This window comes from Lissotriton helveticus, chromosome 6 (assembly GCF_964261635.1).
Source record: "Lissotriton helveticus chromosome 6, aLisHel1.1, whole genome shotgun sequence".
Classification (NCBI taxonomy): Eukaryota; Metazoa; Chordata; class Amphibia; order Caudata; family Salamandridae; genus Lissotriton; species Lissotriton helveticus.
The window spans coordinates 49,507,850-49,534,503 of NC_136067.1; the positions used below are offsets into that span (position 1 = coordinate 49,507,850).

General features: G+C 46.9%; 1 protein-coding gene across 7 annotated transcripts in view; it reads right to left on the reverse strand.

Moving 5' to 3' along the window:
- The window catches only part of DNAH8 (dynein axonemal heavy chain 8), a 10,041,960-nt gene that overhangs the window by 5,437,589 nt on the left and 4,577,717 nt on the right, over positions 1 to 26,654 (reverse strand). For all 7 annotated transcript variants that reach the window (XM_078647354.1, XM_078647353.1, XM_078647356.1 and 4 more), the window contains 2 exons: positions 20,500 to 20,653; positions 20,245 to 20,408 (listed from right to left, as the gene is read on the reverse strand). In XM_078647354.1, the coding sequence (XP_078503480.1) occupies positions 20,245 to 20,408; positions 20,500 to 20,653 (318 nt within the window). The remainder of the gene's footprint in view (positions 1 to 20,244; positions 20,409 to 20,499; positions 20,654 to 26,654) is intronic.

The following is a 26,654-nucleotide window of genomic DNA, read 5'->3' on the forward strand; positions in this document are numbered from 1 at the left end:
GTTTTACCTGTATTGAGATGTCTGCTATGCGGAGAAGAATGCGTGTTAGACACCTGTCTGACGCTACAATCGGATGAGCCAGTGGATGCAGATACACTGTTGGTTCCTACCAAGGTTCACGCTTTGTGCTGCCCTCAAAGGCTGCCAATCCTGATGACGGCATTCGTGGAATCTTCACCACTACGATTGAAGAGTAGTGAAGTTCAAGATGAAAGCAGCATTGAACAGGTACGACCTTCTGTCAGCAATGCGAATCAGAATGTCAATGGAGACAATCATGCGCACGAATGCATGGTTGCACCTATTTCCGACTTAGTGGAACTTTCCCATGAAGCTGTTGACAGTTTTTTCGAAAGCCTTAATGATATGATGTTCTCTCCAGAACAGAAATAGAGACTTTTGAGCAAGCTCGCACACGGCGTTCCCTGAATTCGGCCTTCAACTTTAAAAATAAAGTCACATGAACAATTTTTCCCACCAGTTCACGGACAACAATTTTTTAGCAGCCCCAAATTATTTTTCACAAATTTTTCGGGACACTTATCTTCTGCTTAAAGTAAGAAACTATTCCTAGAGAACTAAGATTTCTATTTTTAGATACTTTATAAACTTTAGTTGCCCGCTGGGATGTTCACAAATATTTTATTATGTGATGAAATGGTCTCGAACTTCCTTTCTGTATAGCTATATTAAGAGCCATTTCATGTGTATTTCTAATATACCAAATAAGCAATACTGCATAACAAATGCGTGTTTACTTTAGCATTTAATTCATAGCTTAAGTGCATACAATATATATGACTGCAAAATTTTTCAGTATATTTGAAAATTTCAAAATGCATTTATGTATTTTGGGGTGGTAAGGTATACACTATACTCTATAGTATGTTGTACTATGTTATACTATGCATAGATTAGTAGATATGACCATAGTTAGCGTGGAGTGGGTGTCGTGTATTTCTATAGGTTCTGAATCGATCCCCCTATTCCTGACCCTATTCTGGTTAAACTAACTATCAAGTTAACTAACAATCAGCCCATGAGGCAATCACAGCCCCCATGATGCAGATACCGTTATCTGACGCAGTCACACTACGGCACAAGAACGTGTTATCTGATTAGGTAATAACGCTTGAGATCTAATTAGACAAGCGACATTCCTCCAGCCCCTGATAAGGCATACGACGTTCTCATAACAAATCAAACCTATGACAACCTGGAAAATCCGTGCGGCCATTGTTTTGATTTCACAGAGAACTTTAGTAAAGAATGTGCTAACGAGCAAGTCGTATGACATCTTTATTGACGTATCTATGTCCATCCTTACGTCAATCTCGGCACCTTTAAGGTATAAATATTGCCGATCTTGCCCTATGCAAACACGCGCGTGGTGACAAGACGGAGCAGCCATACTTGCCGAAGCCGAGAGCAGAAGCAGACCCCGCAGGCAGCAGCCCCGCCTTCCTGACGCGCTGAGAGACGCGCTGCTATCTCAAGCCGAGAGACCCAGCACCGGCGCTTCTGGGCAGCCCTTGCAGGCAGCCTGGAATATCGAGAGCAGAGAAAGAGATACCATTCCTCATTCATCCTAACTTCCAGGTACAGAACTGAATAACCCCTCACAGAGAATTCTTTAGTTATTCACTTGGCAAAAACAAACTTAACTTAAACTGTAACTTTCTATTCCCGCCCACGCATTAGACTTAGGTCAGGTACACGGGGTAGGCGTATTTAGAAACACCAGTTGAGTACGTTTAGTCAAATGTATATGTGTATGTAAATATATTTTAATCATTTTAAACATCATATGGCTCAGAAACCATATCAATGTTTTTACAGTATTATTTTATACTATTGCTTTTAATGTATGCACTTTACTTAACTATAAGTATCGCAATAATATCGATCCATTTCTCTTGTACGAGAAAAGAGACTGATCAATAAATAACATCCTTTTATTGAACACGCCCGTCTCGTTTCCCTTTTCTCTACATTCTGATGAGACTAAGAATGCACGTACTGACTGAGTAAAATAATTGCCTTGTGCTCACACGACTCTCGAGATTGACTCTTGATTAGGGGAGAGCAAAGTTGTCATGTTCTATGGTTGTCAGAAACTAAATCCCTTCTTGTCTAATCAGGGGAGTTAATTCTTTCCTGAACATTCGAGAAAGTTTCTAGCGAACTCTGAGCTTAGCTGGCAAACCCAAAAATTAAGTCTAGTATCGACAGTAGTAGACCTAGTTAACGTCTGGCCTAGGCCTTTACTGCTGTAGGTATTATTCCAATGCGCAGAGCCTATTGGGAGAATAGGAACTACACTACAGCTGTTCCCTGGAACTCCGCTGGCCAGTCGACGGTGGCTGCTTCGACGTCGAACGTCGATGTCGTGTAGATGACTGACGCCCTCTCGACGTCGACCGTGATCTCCTCGACGCCAATCGCCGGTGTCTGGGCGACGGCGGAGGATGCTCCGACGACAAGCGCCGTTGCTCTGACGTCGAATGTTCCCTCGACCTCGAGTGTCGATGACTGTCCCTCGACGTAGAATGTCTTGAGGTCGAACGCTGCTTGCCAGATGTCGCCAGAGGCCGCCTCGACGTCGAACGCCGATGACCAGGCGACGACAGAGGCTGCCCCGACGTCGAACGACCACGACTAGTCGTCGACGGAGGCTGTCTCGACGTCGAACGCCGATGGCCAGGCGTCCACGGAGAATGCCTCGACCTCACAGCATGACGATGCTGCTTCGACACCGGTTGGTTCGCCGTCGAGCTCCTCTGCTCCAATGGCGACCTACTCCTCGACGCTGTATGTAGCGGAGGTACCTTGCCTCTCAACGCTGAAGACTTCTTCTTCGTTGCCGTCGACTGCCTCTTCGACGCCGATCCCGACGCCGAAGGTGAACAAGTCGGGATTCCTCTCGACGTCGACCGCATCCTGGGACTTTCCTGCTTCTTGGGAGATCTTCCTCACTCAGAGAGCCCATAAATACGGATTCTCTCTCTGTCTTTGAGAGTTCTGCTAGATAACATCTTACAGTGTTCACAGGAACGAGAGTCTGGCAGGCACAGGATACACACTGGATGAGTGTCAGTCTTGGCCTTCTCCCTTCCACATGAAGGGCAGTTGTCAAAGAGGGAAGGCATTTTGACAGAAAAAATCACCTTTTTAAGCCTAAAAAAGGTAGCACTAACACCCTAAGTCCAAAAGATGTCGAGTGAAGGCAAAAACTGTAGATAAAATGGAATATTTTTTGACAGAAAGTCAAAATAAAAAGGGAGCTGTTTCACCAGGGTCCTGACTGAAGGAGCCGGAAAGAACAACTGACCTAACTGTCACCCCTGAGGCATGATGGGTGTGAGAAGTTGGCCTGATATATGATGCTCACTAGTTCTAGTGATCACCTTGTATCAGTCCAAACAACCCTATGGTGATTGGTTGTAAGTCAACCTTATAGACCAGCTATCCTAATGGTAGCATGGACAAAGCAGTCTTAGGCTAAACTCTTTTGGCATGTGAAGCCAGCTGTTTTACCACATATAACCCCTTGAATACCAGATGAAAGGACACCACACAGGTTGTTATGAAAATAAACAGTATATTTATTAATAACAAACACCTCTGAACTCTTTATGAGATCAGAGGGCTAAGCACATGACAATCTCCTAGGAAAAATACGATAAATTGCACAAAATTACAATGGTGCCCTAGGGGCACGACAAACCATATACTAAGTAAATGGTATAAGGAAATCGATAGAGGGAATGAAGATGACCAGAGGCTGTAGGATTGCTGGGACTACACTACCCTAACCTGAGGTAAGTAGCAGGAGGCCCACGGGACGCGTGTGCAGAGTGTGAACTCACACGCGCGATGCGGAACAAAGTCAATGGGCAGAACAAATTACGAAAAGGTAAGTAACAGACAGTTCCGACTAGTTAGGACTAAAACGACTGGATATCTGGACACTAGGAGAGTCAATCTACCTATGAGCACCGAAATGCTCTCGTTACCTCACCCACGGGCTGCGGTGCATAGGTGTGAAAGTGTGTTGGGTTTCTGCGTTGAAGTCAATGGAGCCTTGAAGAAAGATGCTGCAGGCGACCAGGAGGAAGATGTCCGGTGCAATCCAAGGGTGGATCGAGGAAGAAGAGGACCTGAAAGCAGAGGGGACAGTGTTCAAAGTCACTAGCCAGTGCTGTCGTCGCGATCAGGTGAAGAGTGGACGCTTGTCTCTGTAGCCACGTGGACCAGGAGGTGTCTTCGATGACCAGGATGGAGGCACGAGCTGTCCCACGCAGGCTCTCGCTGTCGGCGGTGTCGGATCCGGATTTGGAGTCAACAGGCCTTGGCAAAGGCAACCCACGCGGTGAGTGGAAACGGGGTCTGGTGCGGACCAGGAAGGTCCGGGGTGCTCCTCTTTTGGAAGGGAGCAAGGGCCAGTCTGGAGCAACCAGACCAGCAGTGTTGATTTCAAGGATCGTCGTCTAGGAGGCCACTAGCCAGCCGGCAAGTGACCAGACAACGCGTCAAGCAACAATCAAGCAAAAGGGCCCCACGCAGATCTCGTGGATGCTGGGGGGCTGTTCTTCGGTGCAGGAGCTGCTCGGGGCTGGGTCTTCTCAATCCCCAAAGCACTTACTTGAGGATGCCTCAGAAGTTGTGCTGGAAGCGAAGTGCACTTTCTTCAAGATGGCCGGTCCCACGTGTCTCGTCGCACCCACGGGTCTCAGCTGTGCTGCAGATGTGGGTAGAGGTCGGAGAGGTCTGGGAGTCCAGGTCTCGTCGGGCTCTGAAGTCTGGTTCCGGCAGGAAGGATGACAAAGAGAACCGCAAGGACGCTTGATGGTGCCTGCAGTTGCAGGGTGGACACTCCTTGCCCACAAGGGAGATTCTTCTGTATTCTGTGGAGCAGAACATCGAAGTCCAGAGTTTCTTCTTGTAGAGTAGTTCAGGATAAATCTAATTTGCAATGGGACCAGCTCCTACCTTTATCCTGCTAAAGGGGGCTGTACTAGTGACTAGGTCCCTCCCATGGGTGGGACCAGGAAGGGGGGTGGTTACACCCCCTATCCTTTGTCCGGTTTCGCGCCAGAGCTGGGGCTGGAGTGCCCCAGCAACTGGTTTGAACCGGGGTATGCACAGGGACACCTTGTGTGCCCCAGGCATGTCTCATTCCTTTCAGCCCTCCCTACTTCAATACACAAAATCCTGTCTGGGGTGGTGCTAGCACCTCCCAAGGCAGGAAACCCTTTGTCCAGGCCTCCCTCGCTGGAAGGACTCCCAGCAGCAGGAGGTCAGACTTGTGTCTGTGGTGGCAGCATCCATTTTGTGATGCTGAGGCGTCGTTTAACTTTAACCGGGGTTCACAGTTACATACATGTCGTGTCCCTCTTAAAGGGTGGAATGCTACCCCCGTCGCCAGAACTGGTGAGGGGGTAGTATTCCAATTCGTATGACACCTTACTCGACATATTTTGATAATGCTATACCAAAGTTAGCATTTAACCGCGAGGATTATAATGCACTTAAGAGTATATGGTATAGCGTTATCATGGAACAGCTATAAGGGCTTAGTTCCGCAAGCTGCAGACAGGCTCAGCTCATGCTAGAGCACCATCTCCCATAATTCCAAGCACTCTGCCTTCAGGATTGATAAGGCCTGCCATAGGAGTGACTGATAGGAATATATGTGTCAATTTTGGGGTTAGATATAGGTATCCTATATCTATAGCAAAGGGTGTTTACACCACCTTGCCCCAGCTGTCTTACCAGCCAGTTGATTCTGTTTAGATGGCCAGCCAGGGGTGGCATAATACATGCTTCAGCCCCTGGTAGGCCTTCGGTTCACCTATGCCCTGGGTACCTAAGGTACACTGTACAGGGGCTGATAAGGTGTCCCAATACCAATTGGTAGATGCACCTAAAGTACATGGATGTCAATTTAGAGAGAGAACAGCTCAGCTGTGGGTCTGATTAGCAGGCCCACAGCCAGGGAAAGTCGTAAACCAGTGAAGCAAAAAGCAAAAATCTGGGGTGACCATAGGATTGCAGACCCTACTCTCCTACAATGGGAGGCCTGGGGTCAGGGCTGCCTTAAAGGCACAGTGCCAGTTTTTGTTGAAAATCATTTCATTTTCTATGCTATTGTTTTACAATGCAGCCTGAGGGCTAACAATGTCTATTTATTTGCAATTTTCGGGATTTATGAGTGTTTTTACTCATTAAAACACAAAGTTCAAGGGATATTTGACCTAATGTGTTTTTTGTTTCCTTACTAATTGCAGTACATGTACATGTGTTTACATTGTTTAGCCTCATTTTAGGGGCTGCATTGGTGTGAGAAAAATAATATATGTACGTACATATATGTGGAGCGAGATATATGTGTTTTTACATATATATTTTTATATTGTTTCCGGGGTCCCGCACGTGGGCGGGAATATTCAGTGCTTATGACTATTGATCAGGATCCCCTGGAAGAGAAATGTAAGAGCTGTGCCCATGGCCACAAAAGGGCTGGGAACCCTGTTGACTTTGGTGGCTGGGTGAAATAGGAATAGGTTGGTAGCCCTTATTGTAGCCACAGAAGGGACGAAAGGCAGATTGGTGTTGGCGAACGGCATGGAGAGGCCTAAGGACATGGCCTTAGCTCTGCTATCCTTAAAGCACTCCAGTTCTGATTCTGCCTTCTCATGATGTTATGCTATGTTATGTTATGGGGATTTGTATAGCGCTCAGCTGCCCCAGCCAAGGGGCGTCCCGGCGCTGAGAGAGGCGAGAGCCATCTAAGGGTATGTCCGTGATCAAAGCTCGAATATCACGAGAAGCCAGTGATTCTCAGCCAGGCATGGCATCTACGTGACAATGATGATGAAATTGCTCTGCCCAGCGAGTTGATCATGTCAAACTCACATCTGATGGTGTCCTTTGCTGCATCTCGCCCATCAGCAATTGCTTGAGAGAGTATGGTTCGGGCCTCCTCCGAGAAAATGGGCAGCACTTGTGCAACCGAATCCCACACAGTGTGTTGGTATTGTCCTAAAAGGCAAACCTCGTTCACCAACCACAGTGCTAGGCTGGTGGAAGACAAAACTCTCTTGTATCAAATGTATCCAGCCACTTGGATTCCCTATCCAGGGGAGTGACAGGGAAAGTCTCAGGGTTGATCCAGGAAGTGGAGGCTTAGATCACAAGCTCTCTGGGTTGATGTACTGGGTGAGGAAACTTGCGTCTCCAGGAATGGGGCGATGGTGGTGAACAATTGTCCTGTGGACCGGAGCTCATGTGCAGGGCTTGGACCAGGCCCCAGGAGAAGATCTGTAAGGGCTTTGTTAAATGGAAGTAAAGGTTCAGAATAGGCAACTCTCAGCTGAAGCACTTTTATCAAGACATTCAAGAGGGCTGCCATTGTGGGTCACTGAATGTCTAAGACAGCAACTATCCTCCACACCACCAGTGTGAATGAGGCACCCTCCTCCAAACCACTGGCATCCACCATTTCCCTGTACCATTTGTCCTCCGTGTCATCGTCACCCTGTCCAGGCCTGTCAGAAGAAAAAGGTACTGGCTCTGACTCAGGATGCTTGGTACTAGTTGGCACCTGAGTCGATGTCAGGAACCCTGTGTCCGAGTCGGATATAATAATCAAGCCTGTACCGACGCAGAGCTTTGGCTGTGCCAGGAATGACGGAACTTGATCTGGCACCAAGGAAGGATGCGGTCTCATGGGTAACGCCACTCCAGATGCAGCACCAGATCCAAGTTGCCCATTTGGAACTGAGGGCGAACCCATTGGTGGAAAACCAATGGGGGTATCTTAAAATTATTAATTGTAACTTTGAATTGTGTAAAAACGTTATCCTACCTTGCTCCCTGCACTCCAGGGCACTTACTCCTACTCAGCCCCCCCCGCGCAGCCGAGGTCAACGCTGCCGCGGGCGAGGGAAATCTTTCCCAGGCCACGCCTACACACATGAGGCCACGCCCCGAACACTCCCTATAAAATATGTGTTTACCCGGACGCGCAGCGGACGGGCGCAGCGGGCGCGCCATTTGCGCGCCGAAGGCGCGCCTAAGGCAAGCCCGTCTGGGCCCGTCCGGGCCCAGCCGGCCCCAGGCTCAGTCGTTATGCCCAATTCTTCCAAGAGCCATCTCACATATACCCAAGGTGAGCTCCTCTCACTGAACCCTATGAAAAATAGAAATTGCATTTACACCTATAAAGGAGAGAAACCCTTCGCCAACTGCGACCTCTGCAACCATGCCCCTACCGAGGCAGGACGCCACGGACTACAGCTCGGCCTCCTTAACTGTAGGTCCCTACCTAAACACTCTCTTGAGATAAACCTTCTCATACAAGATCACGCCATCGACATTTTGTTCCTTACGGAAACTTGGCTCACCCCCAATTCTGACTCCGACATCGTCAATGCTCTACCAAATCCACTCTCAGAACAGACCCCTCGGCAGAGGAGGTGGCCTGGCAATTATATACAGAGAGCACCTCGTCTGTAGAGCAAATAACGGCAATATCGAAGACTGCGAAAGCTGCCACTTCACCTTACAGATCTCTCCTATAATCTCCCTCTCTGGCCTACTTATATACCGCCCACCGGGAGCTCCCACCAAGTTCTCTAATGCCCTCGCCGAATCTGTCACCCTTATGGCAACGACATCCTCCAACTTTTTGATCCTGGGAGATCTGAATCTCCATTTACTAGACCCCAAGGACCTAACTGCCTCCGACCTCCTCCTCGATCTTTCCTCTTACGACCTTCGGTTAGTGAACTCAGAGGCCACTCATGACAAAGGGCATCTCCTGGACCCTATCTTTACAAACATCCTTAACCTCAAAACCATCACCCCCCTTCCCATGCCGTGGACAGACCATTTTTTGGTCCCCTTCGATTGGCATCTTAACGTTCCGCCCCCCCAACCTCCCAAAACCCGGGTCACTGACAGACGCTCGCCCAAACTCTTGCTTGAAGTATGGGCCTCCAGGCTTATGGAAACCCTCCCCCCCCCCCCCCAGCTCTAGACCCAGTCACCGCCGATACGCAATTCAACTCATGGCTCTCCCTATCACTCGACTCCCTTCTCCCCAAAATAAGCATCATGAAACGAGCCAAAAGAGTCAACCCTGCCGCCTGGTACACCCCGGAGCTTAAACTGCTACGTAAGGAGTGTAAAAGGACAGAGCGCATCTGGAGGAAGGACGGATCCATATCCAAAAAAGACGCCTTCCGTTCCTCCATAAGAACTTATAAAATGGCCCTACGCAACACTAAAAGCCAATTATTTGATGAAAGAATAAAAAACTCTTCCTGTTCTGCCAGAGAAACGTTTGCCACCATGAAAGAACTACTCAAAGTCCCCAACCCTCCCCAAGCTCCTAACACCTCTGAGGACAAATTCCACAAGTTGGCTAAATACTTTGACGATAAAATACACAAGATTCTCACCACCCTGCCCCAAGTTAACCATAGAGCAAACGACAACGGTCTTCTTAAATCAGACCTAGACTCTAACCCTCAACCGGATAGCTCTGACATCTACCTAGACACTTTCGGCCCGATAACAATAAAAGAGGTTCTAACAACGCTCACCACAATTAAAAGTGGCTCTCCCAGCGACCCGGTGCCTATGCGCATCCTCAAAAAAGTGGCACCCACTATCGCTCCCCCTCTAGCGGAACTTATTAACTCTTCACTTTGCCAGGGAAAGGTCCCCCCCCAGCTGGAAGCCGGCAGTCGTCAAAGCCCTTCTCAAAAAACCTCTACTGGACCCACTGGATTTGGCCAACTATAGGCCAATCTCCCTCCTTCCCGGAATTAGTAAAATCACCGAAAAAATAGTGAATAAAAAACTCTCCCATTTTTTGGAGTCTAATAATCTCCTCAGGAACTCTCAGACAGGATTCCGCCCTGGTCATTGCACGGACACCGCCCTCCTGGCAGCAGTGGAGGAGGCCAGGTGCATTCTGGACGCAGGAGGATCAGTGGCAGTGATCCTCCTGGACCTCAGTGCGGCCTTCGACACTGTTAACCACAGGTATTAATCCAGCGACTCAGAGACATCGGGGTGGGGGGTACCGCTCTAGCATGGCTCTCGTCATTCTTAAGCCACCGCTCCTTCCAGGTCTGGGAGAATAACACCCGCTCCCTAGCGATCCCCCTCCAGTGTGGAGTACCGCAGGGCTCCTCACTCAGCCCGACATTATTTAATGTCTACATGTCCCCGCTGGAGGAGGTAGTTAGCCCGTTCGGAGTGAAAATCATTAGCTACGCTGATGATACCCAATTGGTAGTATCCCTATCCCATCCCAGCCAAGAACCATCCAATCTTCACAACTGCCTTTCCGAAATCCATGGGTGGATGAACAAATCTGCTCTGAAACTCAATGGGTCCAAAACAGAAGTCATGCTTCTCGGTCAAAAGGGGCCCATCCTTCCCCCAAACATCTGGCCCTCCTGCTTGGGAGAACCCCCGGCCCCAAAGAAGAGATCAAGAGCCTGGGAATCTGGATTGAGAAAGATCTATCCTTCAAAACCCAAGCTAAGAAAACCGCTGGGGTCTGTTTTGGACTTCTCAGATCAGTCAGGAAAATTCTGCCCCTGCTCCCACAAATCTCCCAGAAACTGCTTATCCAAGGCCTGATTCTTTCTAGGCTGGATTACAGCAATGCCATCTACCTGGGAGCACCTGAAGCCACCCTTAACACACTACAAAGAATTCAGAACGCCGCGGCCCGGCTTCTTACCAACACCCCGGCCAGATCCTCGGCCAAACCAGCTCTGAAACTCTTGCACTGGCTCCCAATAAGGGAGAGAGTAAAATTCAAGGCTCTCTGTCTGGCCCACAAACTCCTACAGGACAAGGGCCCCCCCATCCTCAAAAACTTTATCACGCCCTATAAAGCTACAAGATCCCTCCATTCGGATCACGAACACCTTATTACAGTTCACAGAGTGAGAAGGGCACGCACAGGAGGCCGGCGTTTCTCAGTGAACACAGCCAAACTTTGGAACACCCTCCCTCTCAAATTAAGGACGGAACCCGATCACTATCGTTTCAGGAAACTAATAAAAACTCACCTCTTCCCCTGATCCACTCCCCCTTCTCCCCGGTACTCCACCGATCCCCCCCTCTTTCTCCCTGGCACTTCATTGACTCTGCTGTCTCGATTTTTTAGCGCTGGGATACTTTCGGGTTACTATGCGCTCTATAAAACCCACATAATAATAATAATAATAATAATAATAATAATAATCTCCCTTAATTGGTAGACACAGAGACAACCCTGGCATAGGCTTGATTGCGCGAGCGAGGCCTAGAGTGCTGACATACCCGCACCAGGGGCGATGACCTGGACTGGTGCCGAGAAGTCGAAGAGCGCTTTGACTTTCTTAACTTCTTTTTTTGTGGGATTTACCCAAAGACTTGCATGGAGACGACAATCATCGGGAGCAGCTCTGCGAGTTGTCCCAGAACCTTCTTTGAAATCCAAGGCAAACACTTGGAACCTTTGACTTTGGGCAGATTCTCCAGCAGCATCAGGGCCGGGCTGTCCTCCGCTCGACTTCACGGGCCGGGCACTGCTCCGCCTTTCCCCCCTGCCGGGCTTGGCTCCGCCGAGCCCCCCCTCTGCACCAGGACTTCAACTCCCATCAGCCCTACCTGCGGCAAGGACACCGCCTACAACTGTGCGTGGCGCCAGGAGGCGTTCAAAGGTCGGACCAGGGCCGAGGACCCGGTGCAAACACTTGGAACCTTTGACTTTGGGCTGATTCTCCAGCAGCATCAGGGCCGGGCTGTCCTCCGCTCGACTTCACGGGCCGGGCACTGCTCCGCCTTTCCACACGGCCGGGCTTGGCTCCGCCGAGCCCACCCTCCCCACCAGGACTTCAACTCCCATCAGCCCTACCTGCGGCAAGGACACCGCCTACAACTGTGCATGGCGCCAGGAGGCGTTCAAAGGTTGGACCGGAACCTCGTCCCGCGGGACGCGCGCGGGAGCGCGCCGAGTGAAGCCCGGGCCAAGGGCGGGCTCGTTTAAGCCCGTTAAAGACTGGGTAAGACTGGACTGGGCAACCCCATTAACATTTGTAGTGCGCTACCTTCTGTCACCATTATATCATTATTTTACAATTGTAGTTACACTGTAATCTCTTTGATTGTTAAGTTACCCTGGCCATGTCTCCAAGAGGTACCAGAAGTAGAAAAGCACAAAGTGCTGCCCAGGTAACTGGCCAAATTGATCATTTTATTTCTAGGGCAAACAAGGCTATAGATCAGGGTATAATCCTGCTGGAACGGAGGGTCTCGAGGGATTTGGCCACGGCCTAACGGTCCTCATTGGGCTTGCTGGCCGCCGCTAAAACTCCCTTGCGCCCTTCAGATCTCGGCTCATTACTGGAAGAGCGGATTGATTCTCATACTGTCCCAGGTACTGTCGACTTGTCTGTTTCCTCGGAGCTATCAGATTCACAAACATCATTGTCTTTGGAGAGAACTCCGACTCTTTTTCCTAGTCCGGCCAGAAAGGACCCCACTTCAGCACTTAACAGGGGATTGAGGGAGGGAGCGATACCCAAGAAGAAGAAAAATAAAAATTAAAATTCCCGCAAATCCAACTGCATCACGAATCAGTTAAATCATCTATCCTCATCTATTACCCAGTCTCCCCATCAAGCTGCACTGTTACAACAAGAGCCAAACTCTACTCCTGTACAAACAATTATCCTTTCTACAAACAACGCTAACCTTAGTGTTAACAGTAATACGGGAGGAGGGTGTGAAATTTGCCGTATAAATAACCAACTTCTGCTCAGATCAGCGGAACTAATTAAATCCTACGTGCAACCTATCGAACAGACTCTGTCAAAGATTTAAAAACAGATAGCAATGCTGTCCTCAGTTTCAAAAACCCATAAGGGTACAGATCCCGGTCAAACTGTGGCGCAAAGATCTAACCCCAAATCCACTAAAGAAGGGGCGGTAGCCCCAAAACCGACCATCACAGTGTCAGCGGTCATAGAAAAACCTCCATCTATAGCGGTGAAGAAGAAGGGTCCCGCTGTAACAAATGGTTCCGCTGTAACAAAAGGTCCTGCTGTAACAAAAGCTCCAGCTCCCGTACCTACTCAGGCGCCTGCCCAAGCTAAGCTACCAGGGGTCCAAAATGCTATCCCTGTGACTAGGAGGAGGGGTGGCCATTCGATCCACCTACCCCCAGAAGCTAGTCCGTACGTGGTGATCCTGACTGGGGTTCCCGAGTTGAGTACTAATTCGGAAGAACCAGGCTAGTCACTGAGAAACAAAGTACTACACTGGTTATCCATTAATTGACCCCTTCCACCATATTCAGTCACCAAAGTCACATCGGTCCGCAGGGTCCAATGGATAGGTAAAGAGCCCAAAAGAACCCAGGGAGACTGCGTCATCGTTAACTTTGAGGATCCACTAACAGCAGAGCATATATGCTCCTGGGGGAGGCAATTAACTAACTAACATTGATACCAAAAGACTATCTTATTTCTATCCTCTGACACCCAGATATAACGACGGTCCAGAATGGAACTGGACCCAAGTTGGAAACTGGGATAGAAGACGAGACTGGATAGAGTGGCAGGGACATGGAGGTAGAGATGCTGCTCCTTCTTTTGGATGGAGAGGTGTTCCACTATCAAATAGATATGATTGCTTGGAAATGGTGGATTGACCACCACCTGCCATTAATCAGGATAGTACAGGTCTTACCCTTCACAAGGCTAATTTATTGCATCCAGCCTATTGTTCCTCGACCCCACATTGCAAGGTTCCGTAGTTTCAACGACAAACACTAGACCAGTAATACCACCCTCTACTGTAGAATTGGCCCTCGAACCATCAGTCCCCCGTGAAGTATTAGCATCGATAGTGCCCCCTAGTGTTATTAGGCATTTACCCCTCCCAAGTTTAACCGACCAAGACTTAGAAGATGATAATCCTTCTGGACCTAACGAACAGCTGGCATCTCATCCTCCTGTTCCCAAAAGACAGACATTTTTATGCCCAGGAACTTCACCACCTGTGGTTTCTTCGAGTATAGGTAACGCAGATACCTCTGGCCGGTCGTTCTCCGTTTTATTTTGGAACGTAGCAGGTCTCCGTTCTAAGATAAACCTTAAACCATGGTTAGATATTGTGAATGCTCACCAAATAGTATGTCTACAGGAAACTTGGGCCACCGAGCCCATGCACATTCAGGGCTACAAAACCTATCACGTTCCAGCCAGTACAACAACTCATGGTAGATCAAAGGGAGGCCTAGTAACATATTTTTCTAACAACTTACCCTCAACGAGCATAACAGTACTGCTTACCAACGTGAGTTTCCATGTTGTATCTGTTTATTAATTTTTATAACAATCTTCACCCTGTTGATTGTGTTAAGATTTTAATCGAAATTACTTCCTTTTTAAAGGAGCAACGTAATAAGTACCCCTCTCGTGTTTGCTATGTGATTTGGGGGGGGGGGGATTTTAATGTTCCTTTGTGTAATAATTACAAGAAAGGTATTTGTGGTCTCCAAGATGAACACGATTGCCCCTTGACTCATTTTTCACACTCGCTCTTAGGCAATACCCTGAATGACTGTCTTTTCTCCCTTGAGCTGGAATATGCCAACGACCTGGCGGGCCCGCCTGTTGAATTCAAGCCTACATTTCACGGTAGGGGTCTGTCAAGTCTTATTGACTATATTCTATGCTCCCAAATATTAAAGGGACAATTGCAACAGTTTAATACAGGTTCAGATATTTCCAGCGATCATTTCCCTAATAGTATCACCCTATTAATTAACATCCCTTTACCCCAACCCACCAGGATCAGTCTACTAAACCAACAATCCTTGACCATGGATAAGATAAACGGTTTTTCAGTAAAATGGTCTAAAGTCGACCCTGAAACAATCATTGGCAAAGCCATCTCCAAAGCCCTCCCTTGGTTGAACAACTGCCTGGAGAGGATTCCACCCCTCAGCTGATAATATCCAGCTTTTTGGAGATCTTAAAAGTCATACGGGCAGAATTACTCTGTCACCATAAACCCCGTGATCAGGAATCTATAGGATGGTTTGATTCTACCTGCCGCAAAGCACAAACCACTTTAAAAAGAGCTCTCCAAAGTCATAAAAGAGATCGAGTTGAGATCGCTAATCTCAGAAAGGCTTACAAATCGGCTCAACACAACCGAAAAAAGGAAATAAAGAAAAATCTTTGGACCCAACTACACGAGAGCTGTCTACGTAAAGACAGCTCCCTGTTTTGGCGCATAGTTAAATCTCCCTTTTTGGTTGATGCCACAGCCTCCCAACACTTAAATGTGGCTGTGACGGCTGACGAGTGGGTGGCTCATTTTTCAAAGATATTTGGTGGTTCATCCGTCGACGCTACAAATGAGGCCCAGATGGGCAAGGACAGTGCCCAAGAACCAACTTTCCCTATTGACCTCTACTTCGACCTAAACGAAGTCATTAACGCACTTTCATCCTCCAAATTAGGCAAAGCCCCCGGCCCCGACGGAGTCCCTCTCGATATCTTTGTACACAACCTAGAACTTTGGGCACCCCTCGTCACCCAGGTAATGGCAGCAGTGTCCAAGATAGGCCTAATAGATTCCTGGTCTTCCTCTATTCTGCTCCCTATTTATAAAAAGGGTGAACGCAACAATCCAGCCTGTTATAGGCCTATCTCCCTCCTGGACTCCTTGGGGAAAGTCGCAGGCCGCCTGATCCTGGATCGTCTCCAGGATTGGGCGTCAGGGAATAACATCTTAACCGACCTCCAGTATGGATTCCAGGAGGGACTTGGCACAGTTGAACAGGCACTGAATCTCACCCTCTTAATAGGCAAGTATGTAGGGGAAAAAGGTGGTAATTTGTACCTAGTTTATGTCGATCTCACCGCAGCATTTGACTGCGTGATACATTCTAGGCTGTGGCTCATTCTTAGCGAACTAGGGGTGGATCCCCCACTTATAAAATTTCTCCGCGAGCTTTATTCTGATGCGACCGCTTGCGTGAGATATGGGATCGGTGGTGAATTATCTCCCTCATTTCCAGTAAACAAAGGAGTTAGACAGGGCTGCGTCCTGGCTCCCTTTTTATTTAATTTGTATACCAACGGGCTGGAATCGGCCATGTTAGTAGGGAGTCAGGACCTTCCGTCTATTAATCGTCGCCCTATTCCCGCTCTTCTATATGCGGACGACTCAGTCATCCTAGCAAGAACTTTAATACAGCTACAAAGGCAACTGAACAATTATTGCCAGTTTATACTTTCCCTAGGGTTGAAAGTAAATAAAAGCAAAACATTTGTTATGCACTATGGCCCCAAGGCGAAGAACCCCAAACCTGTTTTTATCGAACAAGTTAGATTGGAACGTGCCATGGAATATCCCTACCTAGGCATTTTAATGGATGACCAATTATCCTGGAAGCAAGCAGTGTCTAGTACAAAGTTATTATATCAGAGAGCAACCTCTGCTCTTGTTTCCTTTTCAACTAAATTGGGCAAACCTTCCCCACCCGAGTTGCTTAAAATTTACCATGCTAAATGTCATAGTGTAGCAACTTACGGTGCAGGTGTCTGGGGCTATGCTCCTGTAGACGACCTACAAAAGGTCCAAAACGGGTTTTTAAAATACATCTTGGCTCTCCCGCAAAGCGCCCCAATTTACGGTTGCCATATTGAGCTCGGCATCGATTATTTAACAGACAACATCAGATGTCAACCGATTCTCTTATGGCACCGTATTTGGAACAAACCGCAATGCCATTTAACCCGTTCACTAATAACTGACTGTTTATCCTTGGCCAGCTGGAGCAAAATCCCCTGGCTCCTTTATGTCTCCAATTTTTTAAAGGATCTGAACTGCACATCTTACTTCTCCGAGCCCACCTCAGTAACAGATATTTCTAGGTGTGCCCTGAAAAACCTCTGTTTAAATCATCTCAGAGATTTGCGACTTTCCCAAGAAGTAATTAAGCCAACGAATGTGCAGATCTTAATGGTCCCGACCTCGCCTGGTATACAGCCTTATTTAACTTTTTTCCTATCTAATCATGAAAAATTTGTTCTAACCAGGTTTCGTTTTAATTCTTTCTTTCGTCTTGTTACCTTCCCTACTGTGCAAAACTGGTCTCATGAATTGATTAAATGCCCATGCGACGGAATTTCACCTCAGTCCACATTACATGTAACTTTATTCTGCCGTTTCTACGAGCAACCCCGTAAGCGCTGGATTATCCCCCTTTTCCGTGCAATGGGCCTGCGAACGTGTCGGCCAGCTTTTCTGGCCCTGCAGTCGTTAGACTCACAATATGATGCTAAATGTGTAGCTTGCTTCTTGAAATCATGTTTGAAAATCCGCTGTACAGTTTGAGATACCGTTCATATGATTCCATGCCTTTTTGTACATAAATATGTTATTATTGTTTTTAACTTTGGATTTTAAGTCAACCAGTTTTTAAATTGTATCATACATTGGGATTTAATCTTGTACTGTAATGTTATGATGTACTTTTTATGATTTTGCTAAATGCTAATCGAATAAAAGTTTTTGAAAGAAAGAAAGAAAGAAATCCAAGTTTGAGAGCGGTGTGGGGTCGTCTGACATCAGGGGGTAAGGAGCACGAGGGACTCAAGCATCTTGGAATTCATGGCGCTGAGGGATCTCACAGGTCTTGGACTCGTGGTCCCTCTTCAAGCACCAGAGGCAAACAAGACTTTTTCAAATGTCTTGGCACCGATGAACTAATGTTTCATGTGTGTTATGATTCAGGTGCACTGTACTAAAACTCAATATCTCAGTGGTTGTATAGGTTAAATTCTCTGTGCATTATAACAGCTAAATAAACATCTCCATACTGGGAGATGAATGCACGAGGATAGCCAAAATGTGATAGTTTAGCTTGGACACTTAAGGTGCTTCTGGCGATTTGAGGCATTGTTTTATCTTTGGAGACAGTAATTGGCCATGCTTGCTTGCACAACCTAGGCTGTAGCTGGGTTTATTATATTTAATGCCGTACATATGAGATTTCATACGGGCATGCCAGGCTCTAACAGGGCTTTTAGGCTTCTAATTGGACATATAATCATCGTCTAAAATATTACATCTGGACCTGCTTAGGTTATTGATTTAACCCTAGAATATCTTTGCAGCTACCTGTGTAATGTTGAAGTGTTACTCCCTGTGGTGCCATGAGGCATAAATGACACGTGACTGCATCACAGTCAAAGGATGTGTGATGACACATCCTGTGACGTCATGGGGTCAAGGATATGCCGAGACACTTCTTCTACCTGCTGCATTGTTGTTGAGTTCATGTCCATTTTGCAAATGTCCTCTTCCCCTTCATTTACAGGTGATCCAGTTGCCCAGTGTACTTCCTCCGTTTCTTTCTCCCTGGCCTTGAAAGTTTATCAAAAAACGTCCCTCGTCCGGCTATTCTGAATGGGTGCTCCTCAAAGCACTCTCTAATTTTTTTTATTACTTCAGTATTTGCATATTTCCCTTAAATTACTCGCACCCCAGCATCTCTGTCATCAGATACGGAGTTTTTCATTGTTCATGGCTGCTATCGCTGCTAAATGAAGAGTTTGGGCAGATTTGTCGGAACTCATATTTTAAACAAGACACATCTTGAGAAATAGCCACTGCCCTTAAGTGAATACATCGGCAGTGAAGCCTGTCGACTTGTCTTAATTGGTCTACACATATGATAGCTTGCCTTTTAACTGTACTGACGCACGCCGATTAATAATGCCTCTAAAATGATTACCTACGCAGACATGATTCTTACGGTAAAGCTCTAGACTGAGACGAATCACCACCGTCCGCAGAGCTAGTTATCACGATCAGAACTGGTTCTCGTGGTCATAACTATTTATCATTATCTACGCGAACCCATAATCGAGTGACTTGCCACTAAGCATGAGCGTAAAATCCGTTCCGCTCGCGGATTTTGCGGATTTTCTGCAAATTCGCAATCCGCGAACTCTCGCGAACTTGCCGAAAATTCGTAAAATCCGTGCGAAGCGGATTTTTTGCTTGGTCGCACTTGCCAACTAGAATACTATACAATTTCGCGGGAGTAAACACTTGCGAACACGTAGATGCAGTGGGCAGCGACAATCTCGCAATTGCGAGATTGCAAAATTTGCAATTTCGCCCAAGAAATCCACCAGCAGGCAGCATAAACCTTGAAAATTATGATTTTTATCAGAATAACTCCTCAGGTTGATATTTGCCTGCACTTTTTCTTTGCAAGGAGTCCATTTTGGGGGGGGGGGTGGGAGGAAGGAAGTGCCCCACAGTCTCCAACTTCCTGTTCCTGTCCAGCAGGCTCCTCCCAGTGCTTTCTTCATGTGCTGGTCACTTTGATTTGGATCTTGACCTGGAAGGATTACTTTTTGTGGATGCTGCTGGATATTTGGATTTTTGCAAAACTGAAAGCACTCAGCAGGTGCAAAAGTTCAATCTTATCATTAGTAACCATTCCCTGTAGTGCTTCCGGAGGGGCCCCCCTTCAGAGTTCATTTGCCTACTTGCAACTATTCTATGACCCTGCTCTGACCCTCACAGCAGGCTCAGAGAATAGCTACAAGTATACAACAAAGGTCCTGTTAAAAAAATTACACTGCAACGCAATTACAGACAAAACTGAAAGCACTCAGCAGGTGCAAAAGTTCAATCTTATCATTAGTAACCATTCCCTGTAGTGCTTCCTGAGGGTGCAGTGGTGAAACAGAGGGTGCCGTGAACCTGTGATGATGAACCAGACGTAGAAACAACATAGTCGCGGCTGTTGCGAGCCGACAAGTAAGTTAGCAATTCCGAACTGGTACACAACCCTCGCGAACTGGCAGAAACCCTTGCGAACACAAAAAAAATAAAAAATACGCAAGTTCGCGGATTGCCAATTCGCAAAATCCGCCCATGCTTACTTGCCACACAGCTTGAATCATCGTCTACCCAGGAAGCCAGGAGAGGTTCAACAGCACAGCAGGCACTACTCTGGCTGATGGTTGTTCGCCTCCAGGGGAAGAACCTCGGTTGCTATTTTGAAAGATAAAAAAAACACTCGCAAAGATGTACAGTTTTACAGATACTTACAAAAGAGTATGTATGCGCAGGTAGGTTGAGTAAACAGAGACATCCACACATAAAATACAAAGCAAGAAATTCCCTTACCCTGTGAGTGACTTCTGGCATATTTCCAACTGTTCATGTAAGTGAGGTAATAGCTGCCCCATTGTATCATCTCCTACACAACACAGAATGACGTTGGGATTGTCACGAGCTCTCTGCATTATTTTCATCCATGATTTGTCAATGTTTTGGAAACGTTTTGCTTCCTGAAGATTTAAAAAAGTGGCATTAATATAGCATTAGTATATAGAATATAATCATTGCACATTTCTAAAATCGTATACAATCTGTGCATACCTGAGGCAGCTGTTTGGCAATATCTCCACCGACAAAAACAGCTTCAAGGTAAACCCAAAGATTCTGAACAATCAACCACTCTTCGATGATATCCGAGGAAGTACTTAGTTTATACACCCAACTTTGAATGTCTTTTTTAAATGGCACGTTGTATCTGAGAAGAAAACAATACCAATTCAGTATCAGCAGATTCACAGCCCAATGAAATTCAAAAACACACAAGGAAGATGTGTCCTGGTTTACAATTTATATTTCATTGGTTGTTCTGATGAGTATCGACCAAAAATGTCAAAAATATATCTATATATATAAAAACGAAAGTATGTCTGTCTGTCTGTTTGTCCATGCATTACTACACCATTCATCCGATCGCCATTAAACTTTGAGAAGTTGTTGAGTACACTCCCACGAAGGTTTCTGGCATACCTTTTTTTTAAATATCGGCCCCCCCAGGGCCCTCATAATCTTTCGTATACTGATGTACGCACCACACTTCCAATGGCGGTAAATCTTGAACGTTTTCTGAGAATCCCATTATCCCCAGTTGGGTCCTGACGCACCTAAGAAATGAATAAGATACGATGAAGTTATCTTCCCTATAACAAGATTTAATATGAGGTACGTTCAAGATTTACTGCCATTGGAAGTGTGGTGGGTTTTGGTGCTCTGAACGTTTTTGGGAATTACAGTGTTTTGTCCATCGTTGAAAGATCAAGAAATAGAGATCAGAATAAGAGAAGAACTCTCCATGAATGTAGCTTTGTATAGTAGACTAGAAAGATCACTTAGGGAGGATTAAGATGCTTCTATGATGAAATGTAAAAGAGAATGAAAAAATGTTAAAGAATGCCACTGAATTGTACCCTGTGCCATTATGATTGTTTTTAATTGTATGTTTTTATTAATTTAGAACTGTCCTGAAGAAGGTGTTTTAATCTAAAAAAAAAAACGCTGCGTCGACAACTGTCTCATTCTTCTCCAATTGCATTGGATATGTGAATTTATGTTGTGGTTTTTTATGTTTTAATATGTTTGGATTAAATCCAATTTTAATACAAGTGTGTTTAAACTATATGGAATACATTACAAGAAATACTCCACACGACACCTATGGTTTTGTGATTACTGTTGTGATATTTTATGACATTCTTTTATTGTGCATGTTCCGTTATAGTTGCATCAGCATCTTTTTCCCTATAGATTGTTTAAATAGAATGTGGTTGATCTTTCTTGCTAGTCTAACTAGTTCCGATATTATAGTCCTTTGTGCTTAAGTTGGGACATGTTTTAATTTTACTGTTGTACTTCCCCGTTGTCCCAGATTGGATCAGTACGGGGACCTCCCTTCTTTTTAGTGTTACATATCTAGCCATTATTTTCCTCAGAGCCCTTGAGACCACTACAACATGAAACATTTTAAATAAAAAACGAACGCAAAGAACAAGTTACTTACCTTTGGTAACAATGTATCTGTAAGAGACATAGGCTAGTTATAGATTACTTACCTTAGAATTACCGCCAGGCATCAGACTGGATCTGGAAAAAATTTCTTAGCAGTAACCCTGCGTCGGTAGGTGGCGTCGGTCTTCGAAGGGCATGTCCAGCAATGTTGACTGGACATCCCCCAAAATGCCAGACGTCCTCGACCAGGCGTAGCGCTGAAGGGCTACCAAAGTGGCAATCGTTCTGCCCAGTGAATTAGGCTGTGTCTCTCCCATCTGCCACTGCCTGGGAGAGAATGGCCCAGCCTCCTCCGGGCAGTGAGGCAGCACCTACGCAACTGAGTCCCAGATCGTATGGGAGCATCGGCCCAAGAAGCACGCGTTATTCACAGACCGCAGTGCTAAGCTGGAAGAAGAGAACATGCGCTTCCCAATGTGATCCAGCTTCTTGGATTCCCTATCTGGGGGAGCAGAAGGGAATGCACCCTTGGCGAAAGAGGCTTGAACCACTAAGCTCTCAGGGGCAGGGTGTTGGGTGAGGAAAGCCGGGTCACCCGGGGTAGGGTGGTGGTGGTGGCGGGTAATCATCTGTTCCACAGGGGCCCCTGTGCTGGACTTGTACTAGGTGCCCAGAAGGACATCAGTGAGGGTTTTGGTGAATGGCAAAAGGGGTTCGGAGGAGGTTGCTGCCAGTTGAAGCACCTCTGTCAGGAGGTTAGTCCTGACGGACACTGAAGGGAGCTCCAGGGCCTCGGCTGCCCTTCGCACCACCACAGCATAAGAAGCTACCTCCTCCATAGCCACAGTAGGGGGAGAAAGCATGCCAATATATGGTGAAGTGTCCAGACCACTAGCGTCACCCAGGTCCTCTCTCTAGTCCGGGTCTTCCATCTGGTCCTCTAAAGGGTCCAGCAACCCCTCCCAATCCTCATCACCACCTTCTGGATGAAAGGAAACACCCGGATGAACAGGGAAATAAAGGTATTCTCAGGCATTGGATTCCAAGTCCACCGATGTTGATCGAGCTTCGGGTCCATCGTGGGGGTGAGGTTAGGGACGACGTCCGAATGGGGCTCGAACGACACTAGGGGTGTTGTCACCGGGGAAGGTTGAGTGAGGTTGTCTAGCCTCGATCCGGATCCAGGCAGGGATTCTTGGGGGTCCACCGGTGCCAGAGCCGCCGGATTTGAAGGTCCAGGACCCCCAACCCGCTCCACGGGGCCCAAAGGCACTCCGGAAGAGTTGGGCTACCTAAAGCTGGAATGGAGAGCTTAGTAAAATGCACGAAGCTGGGCAGGGTATGCTCCGGCTCTGGGAAATGGAAGAAGGCACTGAGTTGTCCCAGAAGGAGGCACCGAACATGAACCTTTGAGAGACGACGCTCCGGGTCCCGCTTTGCATCAGCCGACCAGGGAGAGGGAGAAGGCGAAGAGCGCCGGTGCCTTTTCACCTTCTTCATGTGCCTCAACTTACCCGAAGACTTGGAGGACTTTGAATGCAATGAGGTGTGAGGGCTCCGTGACCGATCTTGACACTTTCCTCTGGAGCGAGACCGGGAACAATGCGGAGCCAACTGCTGGGCCTCCAAGAGCTTTCGGGTCCACTCCTGCAAAGACTTTGGAGTCATGGCCGGCAGTCGGAGCAGGACTTTTGGCCATGGTCGCACTCCAGGCACCAGAGGCACAGGGGATGCGGGTCCATCACAGATTTCAGTTTGTGGCAGGCCGCTCAGGGCTTGAAGCCAGTCCGACGATGGGACATCCCTCATGCACCAGGAGTCGATAAAAGCGTAGTCAAAAAATTACTAAAGGGGTAACTCTCTGCGCTAGGCTAGCATGGAAAAAGAAAGAACTGACGTCAGCGTGCACGGGTGGCATCTAAGTAGGCACTGCTGCCCTTCCTCTCTGACGCCACAGAAACTACCTGCAAAGTCTCACAGGGATCATCGCTGAGCCTGACCTCTTCAACATCTACCCGGCCTCCCTGCTGCCATCGTCCGACAACACGGCTTCAACATCGTCTCCTATGCTGACGACACCCAGCTCATTCTCTCCCTCACCAAAGACCCCGCCACCGCCAGACTCAACTTCCAGAAAGGAATACAGGAGGTCGCAGTCTGGATGACCAATAGCTGCCTTAAGCTCAGTGCAGAGAAAACAGAAGTCCTTGTCCTCCGAACCACCCCTTCAGCATGGGAGAACACCTGGTGGCCGACAGCCCTTGGCAGCCTGCTAACCCCTATGAACCACACCAAAAACCTCGGTATCGTACTCGACTCATCCCTCACCATGAACTGAAAGATCAATGCCGTCACCACCAACTCATTCAACACCCTTCCTCATCCTCCGCAAAACCTTAAAATGGATCCCCACCCGAGTCAAGGAAGATAGTCACCCACTCACTCATCCCCAGCAGACTGGACTATGGAAACACGCTATACGCCGACATAAACATGACCCAACTCCTCAAACTCCAGACAATAAAAAACACTGCCGCTCGACTCGTCCTTGGCATCACCCGGCACAAACACATCAGCCAACACCTTCAAAGGCTCCACTGGCTCCCCGTGGAGGAAAGAGTCACCTTCAAAATCCTCACCGACGCCTACAAATGTCTATGCAACACCGCACCCAAATACCTCAACAACAGAATCAACTTCCACGTACCCATAAGAAACCTCCGATCTTCCAACCTCGCACTGGCCGAAACCCTGCGCATCCGCAGAGCCAGGGCAGGTGGAAGATCCTTCTTCCATATTGCCGCCAAAACCTGGAACGAGCTCCAGGCAGACATCAGACTAGCTCCCTCCCTGAACACCTTCAGAAGGCCCTCAAGACCTGGCTCTTCGGCTAACGATGTGCGCCCCACCAACTCTCAGTGCCTTGAGACCCTCACGGGTGAGTAGCGCGCTTAACAACCCCTGATTGATTGATTGATTGAACATCATCCTGGTGAACACAACGCCGAACGCGGAGTCCACTGACGCCACCTACCAACGAGCAGGGATATTGCTGAGAAAAATTCTCTGAATCCAGTCTGACGAATGGGGGTAATTCTAAGGTAATGAATCTATAACTAACTGTCTCTTTCAGATAGATTATATTACCAGTGTGCCTATATAATGTACTCATTTTTTTATGTACTATAAACAAAGAACTGGGGTGTCAGAATACTGTTTAAATTACGTATATAATCTAGATAACATTAAACACAAAGCTGAAGGACAAGGCCCACAGTCACCCATGACATTACTGAACACAGGAGGAAACACATGTCATATTTAAAAGTGACAAAGACAAGCTAGGACTCGCTAATGAGGTTACACAGGACATTTTACATAACAGAAGAGAGGGGAATTCCAAGTCATATTCAGTTCTACGGAGGACAACGGAGAAGTTGGGAAGTGATTAGTTTGTCAGGAATTTCTCAGTGAGAAGGGATTGGACATTCCTCTTGAAAGTGGACAGAGAAGCTATTGTGTGTATCCCTGGCAGTAGTGAGTTTCTTTATTTGGAAGCACTGCCAGAGAAAGATCAGGAGTATGAGATTTGCTTCTTCAAACTTCCAGGAGTAGTGAATTAGTGTAGCAAAATGCGGTTGCTTAATAAAATCGAACTTGTAGGGAGCGGTTACAAAAGACCATCAATATCACAAATAGATATATGATAGATAGTCTTTCATTCCAATTTATTTAAAAAAACCTTCAATATCACATTTCTGTTCAATATTGCTCATCTAACAATTCTTTTAAAAGTGCTTAAAGGTATTTCAATCCAAGCAAAATTCTAATAAAGCCACAATTACAGTTTCTTTTTTAAAGTAAAAAAGAAAAAATCTCTTTCCCTGTTGGTCAGTTATACGTTTTCAGCCAACATGTGTTTTGAAGCAACACATGCTGATTCTTCAGGGCTGACATTTTAAGAAGAAATAAAATGATTTAATTTACTTTGGCCATAATTATAGACGTAGAATACAGTTGCCTCCAGATAGGGCTCATTTTTGGGTGAGGTATTTTGGCGCGCCGAAGTGCAGAGCTTTATGTGTCATAGGCTACCTTGAGGAAGAAATTTCTGCCCTATGGGCAGCATTAGGAGAAACGGGGGAATCGCCTGCTCCAGATACCAGCCTACCTGCCACATTATGGGTGGCTTTCATTGACAAAAGGTGTGATTACAGGGGACCGTTTAGGTTAGCATTACAGTAGTCAGGCATAGTTAAGACTAGTGACTGGATTGCGTTTTTGATGTCTGGTGGAAGAATGAAAGGCTTGACCCTTTTGAGCAGTCTGAGGTGATATGGAACACTTTTTGATGTGAAGTTGATGTGATCTTGTAGTTTCAGATTCATGCCCAGAGTGATCCCCAGAGATTGGGCGCTGTTGATAATTTCTGCTCTGCAATCTAGTGCATCTAGAGAGTTTAGCCTAACTTGAACTGGGGCAAAGCAGTGAGGGGTGAGATAAGGAGGAATTCTGTTGTCAGCGGGTTCTGTTTTAAGTGGTTGCGAGACATCGAGGATTAGATGCCCTTTAGAACCTGATTTGGATTCAGTATGTCTTCTCGCTGGGAGATTGTTAGCCAGAGCTGAGAGTCATCCACATATAGGTGGTATTTGAACCTAGGATTGAGGTTAAAGGCTCCATTTATAAGTTGAAAAGAGTAGGGGATTGTATTAAACCCTATGGCAAACGTTGTTAGACTGGGGTTCGGTCAG